This window comes from Leptosomus discolor, unplaced genomic scaffold (assembly GCF_034619465.1).
Source record: "Leptosomus discolor isolate bLepDis1 unplaced genomic scaffold, bLepDis1.hap2 HAP2_SCAFFOLD_67, whole genome shotgun sequence".
NCBI lineage: Eukaryota > Metazoa > Chordata > Aves > Leptosomiformes > Leptosomidae > Leptosomus > Leptosomus discolor.
The window spans coordinates 474,454-490,481 of record NW_028237828.1 but is presented as its reverse complement, the minus strand read 5'-3'; the positions used below and the strand labels follow the sequence as shown (position 1 = coordinate 490,481).

Genomic DNA, 16,028 nt, shown 5'->3' with positions numbered 1-16,028 from the left:
ATCTGCTGTGTGCTCAGGTGGGACCCTCACCCAAAGCTTCTCCCGTCCCCCAGCATGGCAAAGGGACGACCCTGGGACCACCCATCCTGGCCAACATGTCCCACATCACCCTGCCCAGGGACCCCCACTGGGGTGGTCCACAGCCGAGCCCCCCCCCGGGGTGCAGGGCTGGGCGGGTGGGGGGGCTCCCACCCATCATCCAGCACAGGGAAGGAAGCGCTGGGGAGGAAATCCCCGTTTAAAATCCCAGTTTGACTCAGAGCATGGCCAGGAGCCGAGACAGGGTGGGGGACCCGGCTCCCACGTGCACCCCCAGAAAGACCCTTCCCCACCCTCAAACCCCTCCCCTGCTTTCCCAGCCCCCTCCCTGCATGCAGTGACCCCCTGCCCAACGCCCACCCCCCCGACACAGCTCCCCCTGCACACCCCCAGCCCCGGGGAGGAGGGGGGTCGGGGCAGGGGCGGGTGTGGCAACAGCACCCATCGCTCACCCGCGTCCGAGGACTCGGAGGAGACGGAGCTGCGGGGGGAGCCCAAGGCTGCCGACCCCCGGCACGGGCTGGCCCGGCGCCTCTGCAAGGACAGCCCCGCCACCCGCCGCTTCAGGGTGTCCCAGTGGCTGCGGGCAGGGCGGGGGCGGCGATCAGCCCGTGGGGACCCACCGGTACCCCTCGGGGTGCCCCCCTCGGGTGGGGCGGTGGGTGGTGTCCCCCCCCTCCGCGCTCAGCACTGCCCTGAGCCGGCAGCATTCACGCGTGGGGGGGAGGGGGGTGCGGTGCGGGGCAGCCCCCCCGTCTCCACTCACCTTCCCAGTCCCACCAGCTTGTCCATATCCAGCGTCAGCGGGGTGACCGGCGACATGCCCGCTCGCCTCCTGGCCACTCCGGCTAGCCCACGGCCACCGGGGCCGCCCTGCGCCGCCATGGCGAGTGCAGGAAAGGAAGGGAGGCGTTAATTACACCCGTTGGAGCGACCGTTCCCGGCCCCGGCGGAGCGGAGCGGGGCCGCGCCGATGCTCCGCCGTCCGGTGCGCGAGGGGGGGGGGGCGCGCGCCCGCGGCCGCCCCTATTTATATTCGAAAACTAACAGGGGAGCGGCGCGGCGGGAGCCAATGGGGAGGGGCGGGGGGCGGGGCCACGGCCGGGTCGGGGGCGCGCGGGCAGGGGAGCGGAGCCCGGGGGTGCGGGCAAAGCACGGGGGGAGGGGCCAGCAGGGGTGCAGGGGCATGGCTGGAGGGGCTCAGGGGGCATCGCCCAAAATGGGGGGGGGCATGGCTGGGTGGGGGGACATGGCTGGGGAGCACAGGAGAGCTCGGCCCAAAGTGGGTGAGGGGCATGGGGGGGGCACGGCTGAGGGGGTAAATGGAAATGGAGGGGTGCGTAGTTGGGGTCTTGGGGGGCATACGGCTGGGGGGGCACGGAATGGTGCGTGGGTGGGGAGACATCGCTGGGGGGCTGCACGTCGGGCGTGCGGCTGGGCAGGATGAGGGGTGGGTGTCCGTCAGTGATTGTGCAGCCCAGGGGGGAGCCCAGTGTTCGGACACTGCCCCCACCCCCGGCCACAAGCCCCCAGCCATGTGGAAGTCTTTGCAGTAAAGATCTCCTGGCGATCCGAAAGCCCATCCGCTGTTCGCACCAGGGGGGAAAGCGCTGAACCCCTGCCAAATCTGCTGGGGCTGCTGACACCTACCTCTTGTCCTGTGGTGATGTCGAGTGCTGTATAGACAGTTCCAGACACCCTAGAAACAAAAGAGCAGCAAAGACATGAGAAGTGGTTTAGACCCTGGAAGTGAAAGCCCTGACAGGAGCTCTCTGCTGCCTGTAGTGTTTCTAAAACACCTTGGTTCCTCCACTCCTTCAGCCAGCAGCGCACAGCGCAGCAGCCCAGAAGCCCCCTGCCATGCAGGCTATCCAAGTGAAAACTTAGGTCCAAGAGGAAGAAAAAGGGCTGGTGCAAATCTCCAGAGTTCATACTAAATTCTTTCAGTCCAAAACTGAAGGGCAGGGTGCCTACAGAGACTGGAAAATAATAGATTTCATTCTTTTCCCCTTTTCTCCAGTTTTGCTCTGTTGGGGTTTAGTTTTTTCCTTTTTCTTTTTTTTTCTTGCGGGGGTGTGTGTGGTTTTTTCCCAGAGAATGTAACACAAGCACAGTCTAGCTGTGCCTTCTCAGACCTCTTCTTTGGATCTATCTGCAAAACTCCGGCAACACCATGCAGTCATTCTGAGAGCCCTGAACACACGTGCCAGCCATCTGAGGGAAGGACAGTGCGTTGACACTGCATGTATTACTGAATGGTTGGTTTTCACTACCTCTGCCAGAAAAGAGAGCTGAATATCTAATCTCTGGTTGCAATTTCTAAACTATACCGTTATAATCCTGATCACTAAATACTTTTTTAAAGTAAAAGAGTGGCAAGAAATGTTCTTGAGAAGTGTTATTTATCTGACAGCTATCAGGTTCTAAGTTGCTCTTTCAGGCAATAAAGATTTTTCTCCTTTCTTTAGCGTGGCCGTATTATTTTGAGACACACAAAAGTGATTTCCCCTAAGAAAACAAGCAAACGGGTGCTACAATCTTGAGGGACAGTAGATCTTCCAGGTCCTGCCCCTCGCTGCAGACAAGACGTTGCCAGCATCAAGTGCTCTTTGACGACGCCTTCTGACCACAGGCACCAATTCTGATCAGTACTGAGAGACAGGAGAATCTAAGCCCAGGGTCTGAACACGTTTGGAGCTTGCCCGACTTCACGCTTGATATCACACCAGCAAAATACCTGGCCCGTGATTTTGTAGCAGTAACTGTGACTGGACTTACCCTTGCCCGACTTGTTCAAATCGAGTGTATTTCTGCTTAGGATCTGCCACGCTCACAGTGCTCCCTGAAAGAAACAACATTAAAAATGGAGACACCCCCTTCCAGCAGATCAGAAATGCCGCCCCACTGTCTGGGGTTGGGAGCCGTTTGTAGGCAGCTGGGTGACAACAACGATACAGGCAGCTCCGCAGCACAGAGAGTCTCCACGAAGACTGATTTTTACAGTCCTCTGGAGAGTCACCTGGACAGGAAACCAAGAACTTGGAGAAACATTCACAGGAGCCGCAGATCAGAAAAGAACAAGTACCAGTGCAAGTGCTTGTTGTCTCGAAACACTAAGGACAGCTGGAACAACAGAGCCTTCATCTTCTTAGCAAGAAATAGTCTGTGCGATTCCCCAGAAGGTTTAAGACTTCTGGAGGTTAACTGCCCCTTGGGTTCTGGAATCCATTCTGATGAACAGGTGCCACTTGCAGACAGGAAGAATATTGCAGAGTGTTCCCAGGAGGGGATCTTCTCAACGTTTCAGCGGCTTGCCAAAAGAATGCCGTTATGTTTTTAGAGAACAGCGTCTCCTGTTACAAACAAGAGAGAAAAAGCATCTCAGGCAAGAAGCCAGAGAGATTGGGAACAACAAGGAGGAATGCAGATTGGGACAAAGAGGCAGTGAACGAAAAACCAGCCATGCGCTGCAGGACAGAGACAGAGGAAGGAAAAAAGAGGGGCAGGGAGCAGGACAGAGGGAGAGCAAGGAAAACCAAAGGGGCAGGTAGAATAGCAGAACAAGAGAGGGGCTTGGAAAGCAGAGAGGGACGAACAGGGAGCAGGGGACAAGAACAGACAGAAGAAGAAAGGTACAGGGAAGCAAAAGAGTGACGCCAGTGATGGAAGGTGGGAGGGCACAGGCACAGGGAGGCACCCGGAGCACAAGAGGGGTGACACGGCCCCAAGTGTGGACGGAGGGTCGCAATCACGACAAATTTATCTACACACTTGCAGATAAGCCGGCACGTCTTTATTGCAGCGCTGGGAAGCACAGGGACAGCTCCACCCGACGGGCTTCAAAGTTACATCAAAAATTCAACATCTTATACCCTTTTTCTGCAAAGTCAGGATCTTTAACAGATTTTAACATAAGCATGCATCTTATGCCCGCTATTAATTTTGACAGTTACAATGATTGGTCCGCCCTATTCTATAACTTTCTTAATAGTCCTATCCTAACCTAATCATTGGTTATTTTACTGATCAAAATCTCTGATATACAAATTAGGATGGGGAGGACGGGAGAGTCTTCACAGCAACATGCCTTTGTTTCGATGGTTTCATCACATAAGAGAACTAGCTGAGAACGTACAATTTCACCCCTTGTACCTGCCTCCCTCCCTCCTCGTTCTGTGTTCTGTACAGTTTCCCAATCCACAGCACCTTTAGCTTTGGCCATCTTCCTAAGGCCTGCATCTGCTGTCTCTTAGCATAAGTGAGGTTTTGTCTACTCCTTACCATAATGTAAATTATTTGAATCAGGAAATAATTAACTATAAGAAATTAGTTGTTTATTCAAAACAATTAATTATCAATGAAATTCAAAATTCAGATCTGATTATAACACAAGGGCCCAGGACTCACTGCCGCTCCCGCTCTTGGTGCTGCTGGGAGGATTTTACTGTTGAGACACTTCTGTCTCTGCCTCTCTCAGCTCTTACAATATGAGGCTTCCTACATACACAGCCTCACGTGCGCACACACACACACACACTACATGGCTGTACCGTGCTTTGGTTACGCACACAGACCCCGCGGTGCATGTTGGTGACCAGCTCTGCTGAGGACTACTCACAGGGACCCTTCCTCACGCCGAGAGGCCGGCTGTCTCTTGTCTGCAGCTGGGGGCAGCTCGCAGCCGGATCCCCTTCGTGTCCTTCTCCAGCCGCTTTTCCTTTTGCCCATCTCTTCAGCTTCAGCCTGAGCTGGATGCAGCTGATGACATCCCCAGGGCAGGAACAGACCACCGAGCCCCTGGCACGGCCTCTGGCAGAGGGAAAGAACCCTGACTGTCACAGCCGGCCCCAGGCCGGAGCCCCTCCTGCTGCAGCCGCTCCTGCAGACCCCGCTCCTTCCCCGCACTGCTGCTGAAGGCCCCTGGGTTAACAGAGCCCTGGGCCTGCCCGAGGCCCCGCTCGCCGCTGCCAGGACAGGCCGTGGGGCAGCCTGGGGCTGCGGGACTGGCCTCAGGGGAGGCGCTGGGGACAGGGCAGCTGCAGGGGGGGAGCGGGGCTGGGGGGGCTCGGGGGGGGTCTGAGAGTCGGGGTGCCCCGTTCCTGTGATGGGGGGTCTGTCTCCCTTCTCCTTCCCCTGCCCAGCTCTTGGGTCACCCTGGGGCTGCCCCAGCCGGCCTGGCTCCGGCTTGGAGCTCCCACCCATCACCCCCGGGCAGCCAGCAGGCAGAAGACACCCCGTCACCCACCCAAGGGCCTCGCTCACCTCAGGGGCAGCCCCAGCCCTCACCTCAGACGGGCCATGGCTGGAGCAGAGCCTGCACCTCCCGGCACCAGCCCCTGTCCCAGGACTACAGCTCCCAGCATGCCCCGGGGCCTCTTCCTGCTGCCTGCCCCTGCAGGGACACTTCCCCCGGCCCTGCCCCGCCCCCGCGGGCCCCATGGCCCCTCCCCCAAGCCAAGAGCAGGGCGGGAAACATCCCCCAGAGCCTGAGGGCCAGCGGGAGGGGGAGTGTGGGGCAGGGCGGCAGAGAGGGACCGAGCAACGGTGGCCGCCGGGGTGGGGGAGCAGGGGGAGCACGAGGGGCCAGGGCAGGCAGGGAGGAGGCTAAAAAAGATGGGGACAAGGAGCCAGAGTGAGGAAGGGGAAGAGAAGCAGCACAACAGGCTTTAAGGCAGAAAGAGAACAGCTGGAAACCAGGGAGCCAGAGCCTGGGAGAAAGGGAGAAAGATCAAAAATACCAGCTGTGGGCACTGCTGCCATTGCTTGAGCACTGCCCAGGAACTGCACGGCCAGGAGCCTCAAAATAGGGGTGGCCTGTGAAAGCCCTGCCCCGGGCCCACTCCTGCACCCTGCTGGTGGTGGTGAATGTCGCCTGGCAGGGTGGCCAGGGCCTGGGGGAGACAACCAGTTGCAGGGTGGAATTGCCCAGCTTTTTTTTTTGTTTGCTGGTTGCTTTTGCTTTTGCTTTTTTTAAAAAATAGCATTACAGCTCTGAATACAACCTGCAAGGAGAAAGGAACCAGGCGTACCGGGCTGGGCACATTTAAAGCCCAAACCTGTTCAACAGCCGCACAAACCACCGCTGGCTCCCGCTGTGCACACTCCACTGCCCGCCTGCAGGTACAGGCAGCCGCCGTTTCTTGAGCCTTCCCCAGGATCGGCACCACCGGGCAGCTCAACAAACCGGGTGGGCTGCAACCACAGGCCATCTGCACGACTGCAAGGGTCTCTCTCCTTTGCTCGTGAGCTAGTCCAGCTTCTGGTTTCCCTAGTGAATTGCACAAACACACAGCGCTCCGAACAGTAGCTGGCCCGAGACACTCGCTCTTGCCCACCGCTGGGGCGCCGTGGCCTGTGTTCCCTTCTGCCCTTGCTGGCCGCCAGCCCTCTGGACCCACCCGTGCCCTGGGTGCAGAGTGGGGCCGCACACGAAGGAGTGGGAATCGCTCTCCAAGAGGAGGTAGGACGCACTGCGGTGATCACCTGCAGGGCTCAGTCAAACAAGTACACCAACCAGCAGTTTGCCTCTGTGTGGTTGGCTCCTTGATCCCCCCCTCCCCTCCTTTTTCCATGCCTATACATGCCCCTCAAATGCCTTGACTCCCCTCTTTCTCCGCCCCTGTCTCCTCCCAAGCAAGGGACCTCCCCGCGGGTATTTTTTCCCCCTTGCTCCCAGGTTTGCCACAGCCGTCCACAGGTTTGCTGTTTCAGGCGCTGTTAGCTGGGTCACCTCGGACTTCCACGGCATTACCGATGCAGTTTTTTCCTGGGTACTGCTGTCCCTGCCAGACTGCTCTCCCCAAAACCACCCCAGCTCTTCCTTCAGTTATTTGTCAAGTGTGGCCACCTCCCACACCAATCCCCCTTAACTACCTGTGAAATCCGGCTCTTCCTCATGGCACTCTGACTCCCGTCAGCTTCGCACTCGCTTTGCTACAGGCAGCAATAGCTCTTGGCATGCTCAGGCGTTTCCCACGGTGTCTTCAGTAGGTGAAGGCTCCCAGCAGGCCCTAATCTTCAGCTTGCGTGCCTTAAGGCATACCCCCAACGCTGGCTGGGTGTCACATCATTTCCTCCTCTCCTCTTGCTAGCCTCCCTCTAGCCAGTCTTCTCCACCCCACGGTGGCTCTGAGCACCCTCGTCTCAGACCGGGCACCGTTTCAGCTTTTGGAGTGACTCTTTGCCCGTGTGACCGACTTGTCTGCCTGCAGCCTCGTTCTGCAGGTGCTGGGCATGGAAGTCCTTGCCTTGCACAGGAGACTGGACTGAAGCATGGTTAGCTGTGAAAATGGTCAACTTTATTTCAAGAACTAAGTCAAGAGCAGCAGTTGTGTGTGCCCTGAGAGGAGCGTGGGCAGGACCGAGCAGGCCACTGGCACTGAGGCTGCCTTTGGATCTCAGCAGGCATTGCCCCAGGAGGAAAGGGTGGTGCTACTCTGCAGCCTGCACTGGATCCTCTTCCTCTTGCTGCTCAAGCCTTTTTCCCCCTTAGCTCCTGCAGGAGCTCCTGCAGCCGAGTAAAGAACTCCACCAGCTTCTGGAGTGGGAATGGGCAGGAGCTAAACGTGCCCGACTGTGTTGGGATCGGCCTTGGCCTCTGCACGGGGGTGGAGGCGGTGAGAAAATGACTCCATGCCCGCGCCGTTGGAGCAGCCCGGACTGCTGGGTGCAGTCCCATCTGTACCAGGATCCAGTCGTAAAAGTGCTGCGTGGAGGTGTAGACTCCGGGCTGCCTGGCTCTCGCGCAGCCTATCCCCCAGCTGGTCACCCCCACGAGCCAGAAGTAGTCGGCGTGCTTGTCTTGGCAGACGAGAGGACCACCGCTGTCACCCTGCAGCGGAGCGGAGGAGAGTCAGAGGGTTCTGGTGGTGTTGGGTGGCCCCTGTCAGCACTGTGGCTGGCTCCTTCTCTCTCCTGGCACCTGCCAGAGCTCTACCCAGTGCCCAGCAAGGCTCTGCTCAGGTGCTGGAGCCTGCAGGACCTTGTCTGGGAGGGGGTGGTGGGCCTGCAAGGTAGGGCGCTCTCTCCTCTCTGCCCGCTGATCCTGGAGGTGTGGAAGGGGGACGTTCCAGGACTGGGATGCAGACCTCTGGGCTGGGGCAAGAGCACTGGGTGGCCTTTCTGGGCAGAGTGCCGGGGCTCTGGGACAAGAGGGGTGCTGGGCAAGGGCCTGCAGACGGGGAAGGGAAGGCAAGCCCCGACAGCGGTGGGGACCCAGCGGCAGGAGGGCGACTCGGCAGGCGCAACACGTGCCGGAGGATGTTTGGGCGCTGGCGACAGGGCTGCCTGTGCTGCTGAGGGCTGGCGCGGAGCACGCTCCTACCTGGCAGGTGTCGATACCGCCCTGCGGATAGCCGGCACACAGGTTGTGGGGGTGGACGGCCCCTCTGTACCAGCGGCTGCTGTTGCAGACCTTGACATCGATGAGGTGGACCTGGGCCTCCTGCAGGACAGCAGTCGATCCTGCAGCTGTGAGCACAGAAAGGAGTTCTCAGGAGCAGCCTTTCTGTTCCCACTTCTCCTCCCCTGTGTGGGCGAAGCCCTTCCCTAGGGCTTGCCTTTGCCCCTGCAGAGGCCTTGTGCTGGGCTTGCCCTTCCATCTCACTTTGGCTAATGGCTCGGGCCCATCTCTCCGTGGCCGTACGTCCCCGCAGCCCGACTCTGGCTTTCGCCACTGCCGCTGCCCAGAAGCCCAGCCCGCCTCCCCAGCGTGCCGAGCTTACCCTCGGCACACGAATACTCTTTGGGAACTCACATCTTGCCATGGTGGCACCCCAACCGCTGACGTAGCAGCTCGTCAGCTCTGACACTCTCAGCGAGGCGTCGGGCACGCAGGCCAGCTGTACGTAGTAGCCGCACTGGACAGGCTGGTCCAGTTCCAGCAAGGCGATGTCGTTCCTTTCCGTGACGTTATCATAGTGTTCATGAAGTATCAGCCGATAAATACCGCGCACTTGGGTCTCAGGGCCCAGCTGACCCAAGTGGGTGGCCCCGATCACCACACGCCACATGGTGAGGTACCTGGAAGGCAGATGCAGAGAGGCCTCAGAGGGAGCGGAGCCACGTGCTGCAGCAGCCCCGCGGTTCCCTGCCTTCTGCTTCCCAAGGCAGGGAGGAAAGCAGCGCTGCGGAGGATGCCACTGCCCTAGCATGCCTTGGGCACCAGGAACGTGGAGCTGGAGGCTGCTAGGAAGCGGTGGCACAAGCCCAGCCTTCTGCGGAGCAGTCTCTCAGCTGGGCTCGCCAGTGCCCTGGCACCGGGCGTACTGCAAGGCAGCGGGATGGCAGGAGCTCGTGGGGCTGCGGACAGGGCGCCTGCTGGTGCTGTGGGGATAGCCCCCTTCCCTGCTCCTCCTTACCTGGCCCCGACGAAGCAGTGGGCTGCTGTGAGGACCCACTGCGGGCTGATGAGGGACCCTCCGCACACGTGGCCCCAGGGGCTCTGGATGCTGACGATCCAGGGCCAGGCCCCTGGCTGGGCACCCGAGCCACCCACGACGCGCGACATGCCATAGCTAGCCGCCATGGGCCGGAGCCCGCAGGTCCTGGTGTAAGAAGAAACTCATGAGTGTGCTGCTGGACGGCTGTGCTGCTGTTGAGGCTGAAGGTCAGCCGTCTTCCCTCCCCCCGAGGGGCTGCACGGACGGCAGGGCCAGGGAACCCCGTGGCTGTGCCTCCAGCCCTCTGTCCGCTGTAGCCCCGTAGACGGGTTGTGCCAGCAGCCTGGGTGCTGGCAAGGAGCTGAGGCTCCCACAGGGAGTTTGGGAAGCTGTGGAGTGGCCACAGGGGCCGCGCGGGCCCCCTCCAGTGAAGCCCGTCAAGGGCTGCCCGAGCTCCCTCCCAGAGCCTTGGCCCACTTACCCACAGCTGTCCCACATGCCGTGCGCAGGCCGGCACACGGCCAGCAGGACGAGGAGGGCGAGCACTTTCATTGCTGCCAGCGGCACATGTCAGCGTCAGCTGCAAGAAGGAGGTCTGGTTGCCTCCAGCGCAGCCGCCGACGTACTGCCCGCAGCAGTCTCGCTGCCTCTGATGGCCTTGGCCCTGGGGCTGATGTCACAGAGCCGCCGTTTCTGGGCGTGGGGCACGGTGGCCTCTCAAGGGGGGGTGGAGGTGGGGGTGTCAGCAATACGGGGGGTTTCCAAGCAGGAGGGGAGGCGGAAGCTGGGATCGGACAGCCCTGACAAACCCCTGCTGAACACTCTGCCTGTGGGATGAGGGCGTGCAGGCCCCGTGGCTGGCAGCGGCAGAGGCTGGGCTTTCTTTAAAAATGGATGCTGCCCAAAGGAAAAAAAAAAAAGAAATGAACCATTACTTTCCAAACTCAGTTACTGACGGGCTCAAGCAGTGTTCTGCTGGTTACCAGCAATATGCAGAAATGGGACATAGGGGACCACCTGCACCTGCGTCTGCAATTCCAGTCCCTTGCTATCCCAGGCCAACATGGCCCGTCATTCGATTAATCCATTTATCAAGGTGTCTTCAGCTTGCTGGCAATTTTGCCCTGCCAGTGCTCTGGGAATGCTGCTTGCTGTCCCAGGGCCTTGTTCCTCTCAGGAACCTTAAAATGCTCACTTAGGTTCCTGTTTGCTACAGACACGGGCTCTTTTAGTGCTCAGAAAAGATGAGGGGCACAAGCCACACCTCAAGGAACTCCAGTACCTCTAGGAAATGTTTATCCCAGCAATATTTAGGCCCACGTGTTCTTCTGAAGGCCACTGAGGTCGAGAGAAGAGCAGGGAGACAAGTGACAGAGCGCTGATGCACTCAGATCTGGGTTGCAGGGACAGCAGTGTCTACCACCCCATGTCCTGCCCCTCCTGCGTTGGCTGGCACCTTCACAGCAGGGACAGCCAAGGGGCACACGGTGCCACCCCCTATCTGCCACAAAACCTAGCACCAAACCTGCAGCAGTTTTCATCTACTCGACTATGCCAGGCAACAGAAGGAGCTGTGACAAGTCCTGCTCAGCCATCCCCGTTTCGCTGGCAGAAACCTCTACAAGTGGGGCAGGAGGGACAAGCCGGGGCCCCTCTGATGCTCACAGGGAGCACCCGCAGCCCCTTCCTTCCCACCGCCAAACCTCTGTCCGCTTGGCTGGGACTGACTTCACCGCGTTCCTCCCTGCTCATCTCTCGGCATACACCAGTCCCCAACCCCATTTCAGGCCTCTGCGCCTGCTATCGTTCCACTGCAGTTATTTTGCCACCCTGTAAACCTGAACTTCCTACCAAAACACAAAAGAGGGCCACGAAAATGACCAGAGGGATGGGACACCTCCCCTGTGAGCACAAGCTGAGCGAGTTGGGGTTGTTCAGCCTGGAGAAGAGAAGGCTCCGGGAAGACCTTCTAGCACCCTTCCAGTGCTTAAAGGGGGCCTAGAAGAAAGATGGGGACAGACTTTTTAGCAGGGCCTGTTGCAATGGGACAAGGGGTAACGGTTTTAAACTAAAGAGGCCAGATTCGGACTAGATATAAGGAAGAAATTTTTTACGCTGAGGGTGGTGAAACACAGGCACAGGCTGCCCAGAGAGGTGGCAGAAGCCCCATCCCTGGAGACATCCAAGGTCAGGCTGGATGCGGCTCTGAGCAACCTGATGCAGCTAAAGATGTCCCTGCTCACTGCAGGGGGGCTGGACTGGATGGCCTCTAATGGTCCCTTCCAGCCCAAACCACTGTAGGATTCCACTGATTTTTCAGCTGAAAAGCACCCAGAGTGGAGACTAACACGAGGGGGCTCCATCTGATGCCTTTGAGTTCAGCTGATGACAAAACCAGGACACAGCGCAGCTGTTTCACCTGCAGCCGCTTCGCGTTTTACCTGCAGAAGGTCCTGGGCAGACCCTCGCCTGCCCACGTCCACCTCCAGGCAGCAGCTCCAAAAGGCCCGAAACTCAGCGGACAGTTGCTCGGGGTTCTGCAGCTCTGGTGTCCCATTGGTCGCTATCAGATCCATCGCCTAGAGTGACAAGAAACACAAGACTCCACCTGTTTCTTTCTTACCCAGAACTGCTCACAGAGAGCCCATTTTTTAAGGCCCAGCCTCCAGTGCCAGTTTCCTCCCTGGCAGAGGGTTAGAGATGATTTTTCTCTACCTACAAAAAACCTCTGATGCAGCCACAGCTACTCCAACATCAACGTGATCTTGCCTCGACAGCTGATTGCAGTGGCTGACCTAGTTAGGAGGAACTCCATCAGCAAAAGCACATTTGGCTTCTCTGTGCATCAACACCAGCTTTCCTGGCTATTTTAAAGAGTGAACTTGGTCCAGCTGTATTATTTCAAAGGATTCGGACATAAAATGCATCCCTGCAGTGCTCACTGCTCCCTAAAGTACAGCTTCCTTAAAACAAAGGTAGTCCAGATTTTCCCTCTGTTCTAGATAAAAATGGTAACTAGAGGATAAAAAAGTAGATCCATCAGCTTATTCCTTGGATAAACAGAAACATTTGAAACCTCATTTTCAACACAGACACGTTAGCTGCGTGCACAAATATATTATGAAGAAAACACATAACTGGGCAGACAGGAGCCACCCGCAACTCTGTCTTTCAGCAGTCTCCAAATTCCAGATCAGCAAGTCTTCCTGACAGACGTCATGCCAAGGAATTAGAACGTAATTTTGCAAAACATGGGGTGAGCATTATCCGGGGCAGTTCACTTGGAATCAAGGTCTAACACGCTGCGAAGCTGGACAGATGAGTTCATTCTGCTTTTGTAAGACGTTCTTCAGAACGGCAAGACAAATGTTTTGAACTGTTTGAACCTAAACTTGCAGAATATGTCCCAAATATACAGCAATAATAATAGAAATAGGCCTAGGAGTCTTCCATACAAATGTCCGCCATGACAAGAACAGCTCTGTGCTACTGGCGTTTAAAGAGACGGTGGCCAAAGGGACTTTGCTCTTATCCTCTTAAAGGTAGAGGAAAATTTCCAGGCCTAAAAAGGCAAATGAACTATCCTAGAGGAAAAACAATAAAAGGAAGTTTCTCTACTTTTCCCACAACAGAAGTGTCACAAAATCAGTCCTGTCCCGTCCCTCTGCAGCTGCCCTCAGGCACTGGGCACAGCGGTGAGCCGGAGGGCCTGTCCTCACTGCGGTTAAATGGTGCTGCCCCAGGGACGTCCCTTCTCCTGCGGTAAAGGAACACAGCACCCATGGCAGCCTTGGGAATTTTATTCCGGCTACATTCGCCTGGCTGTGAAACAGGAATGCCTAGGATTTGGTTTGTTGGGTATTTTTAAAACTGAAACTGGGGAGGTCCAACCAGCGTTTCAAAGGATGTTTATCGCACCAATATTTGTCCCTCAGGCCCCAGACATATGCCTGGTGGAAGGAAATCCCAGTGAGAGAAAACAAACACTGTCACAGAAATATCCAGGCCACTCTTGGCTGGAAAATGGTTCATTCCTGTGAGTTCTGCATCGGCTGGAAAGAACGTGAGCAACAGGGGATGCATTTGCTCTACACGTGGAAAACGACAATCATATCTACATTCAGACTGGTGTTAACTCTTTGATCAATGATCCTTTAATGCCCTTAGAGTACATGTAGGTATTTCAACTCCTGTCAGGAACGGAAGCTGCTGCGTGCCTTGCACTGTTAAAACAAGCATTCACGAAAATGTGAAAGAACATCCTTTGGTTTCCAGGCTTCGCAGAACTCCCTGGATGGGGTCTAAATGTGACTATTAAACCCAACAGCTACTGTGTGCTATCAGCTAAAAACCTGACCTGTAAAGACGGGTCTTGCTTATCAGCTCTCCTGTTTGGATGCAGCTGAGAGCTCTCGCTGCACTCTGTGATTCCACACACAACAGCAGAAGGATCCTGTCCCTGTTGGGGCTGATTCACTTTCATAAAACCAGCTGGGAACTGGGGAACTTCAGGCGGTCCATCACAAGCTGTTCACTGTTCCCAGCTCAGGGGCAACAGCCCCTGCCCAAGAGCTCAGGAAGTGAACACAGACGAGACCAACTCCAGGTGCCTGATTTTAACCTCCTGCAGTTTTACTCAGGCACCTGAAGACACCGTGAAGCTCTGAGTGCTCAAGCTGATCTCAACTCCTGCAGCAGACGAGGCATGTAGGGAGAAAAAGAGCATCTCAAATAATCTGGGCAAGGGCAGGAATGGCTGAATGTGAATTTGATCAGAGAGAAAAAATCCAGTTCCCTGCCTCACAGTTGACCCGAGGCTTCTCCAGGAGCCCTAAGCAACCTTTGAGGTTAAGGAAGCTGGGAATTTTCAGCCTGCAAACCAGGGACACAGGCCTATTGCCACCCTGCCAGCTGCGGTGCACTCAGCTGACTCAGCATCAGGCTGAACCCAAACCTCTTTACTTCTTCTCCCCCCTCAGGAGGTGGCACAGTGCACACCGCTCCTCCTGTGTGCACTCGAACCAACAACCCCGGGCACCTACCAAACCAAAACAAGCCTTCCAAGAAAACTCAGGAATCTTTGTTCAAGCAGAGCGGAGGACTGACACTGGTGTAGTTGTTGTATTCCTTTCTTAAGTAGCCTGCCTGGGGGTATGTCTTGACCCTTCTGCTGTTTCTTCTCTCGGCCTGCAGCACACAGTCTGGGTGCCATAGACCAGAGAGCGCACAGCCTTATTGCTATGGGAAAAGCTACACGTCATGCTCTATTTCAATTCCAGCCTCAACACAAACGATCTATCTATACACACGGTCACAATTAATTTCCTCATACATTCCTGCATCCCTATCAGGAATTAACTGTGCAGCACCTAACTTTGTTCCAGCTACCAGTCATGAGGTTTTATCTTGGTATACACGCCTTCACTATCACACACTCATTTGGGATAAGAGCTGGTCATTTCATTTTAAGGAATAAGGATGAAACGGAAAACCTCAAAACATTAAAAATACATTTGTTTACTCCAAGTTTCTGTGCTAAAACCCATTTTTAGAAAGTCATTTGCTAATGAGTAATTATGGCATTTCTACAAGCAGCGACACTGCTTACCTGAAAGGCTCAGGTGAGCCATCGGCACTGATCCGAGTTTGAAAAGACTTCTCTGCCTGCAGACACAGCTGGAATGCTTTTCAGAAAAAGTCGCCAACTGGAGAAACTTGCTGCTGAAAAATCGCTGTCACTCAGAGATACAGCTCAAAGAGATTTCAAAAAGCATACAAGGTATTTCAAGCCCAGTTGAAGGCAGAGATGGCACATCTCTGACCTGGCTACAAGTCACGTCTCTTTGGAAGTCTTCCCCTTGACGTTACCAAAGCTACAGGAGATGCTGCTGTGCTGCAGTGACAGCTTTAGAAGCGGGCCATGGGGGAACTGGTTCCAGCTGATGCGGCTGGGGTTTTGCCTCACGGGGGATTAACGGGATAGGTTTGAAAGACACTGGTATCTGATTTTATGTACACCCTACCCTGAGAGGATCTTCATCAATAAAAGGAGGCTGTCCTTCCGCCATCTCTATTGCCACGACCCCAAGGGACCAGATGTCCACCTTGGGGCCGTAGGCTTCTTTCGTCACCACTTCTGGTGCCAGCCAGTCTGGAGACCCAACCACTGTGCTCCGTCGACTCTGCTCAGGGCTGAGCCGAGCACAGACGCCAAAATCAGCTGAGGAGGAAAACAAGTGGTGTTAAAGGCAGCTCGAATTAGGAAAGCGAGCAAAAGAAATCCCCACTCTATGCCCGAGAACAAGGTGTGGAATCTATCTGGAAAAGCGGCCGTGCTCTGTTTGCTCAGTGCTGTAGCCATGGAAATATTGTTGAATTGGCCACTTAAAACCCACCCCTCAAGTTCCCTGCAGTGGCTTTTGTTGACTTGAACCGTTAGACTGTAACTCCCTCCGTCTGGGAGGGCCACACACAAACCCAAGACACTCTTCACACCTTTCTCCTTTCTGTGCCTCTCTGTAGGTTGGAACTGTGCTCGGAGCTGGCAGCAGTGGTCAGCGCACTACCACAGGCATCCCTTCTGGGGAACTGGCTGTGGGGAACTGGCTG

At 56.3% G+C, this 16,028-nt stretch overlaps 1 protein-coding gene across 1 annotated transcript in view; it reads right to left on the bottom strand.

Annotated features, from left to right (window-relative positions):
- Nucleotides 1-16,028, bottom strand: part of LOC147412707 (serine/threonine-protein kinase PAK 3-like) — a 78,202-nt gene that overhangs the window by 57,153 nt on the left and 5,021 nt on the right. The window contains exons 4-6 of the mRNA XM_086481098.1: nt 15,443-15,639; nt 11,861-11,998; nt 10,229-10,316 (exon numbers count right to left, since the gene is read on the bottom strand). Coding sequence (XP_086337224.1) covers nt 10,229-10,316; nt 11,861-11,998; nt 15,443-15,639 — 423 coding nt within the window. The remainder of the gene's footprint in view (nt 1-10,228; nt 10,317-11,860; nt 11,999-15,442; nt 15,640-16,028) is intronic.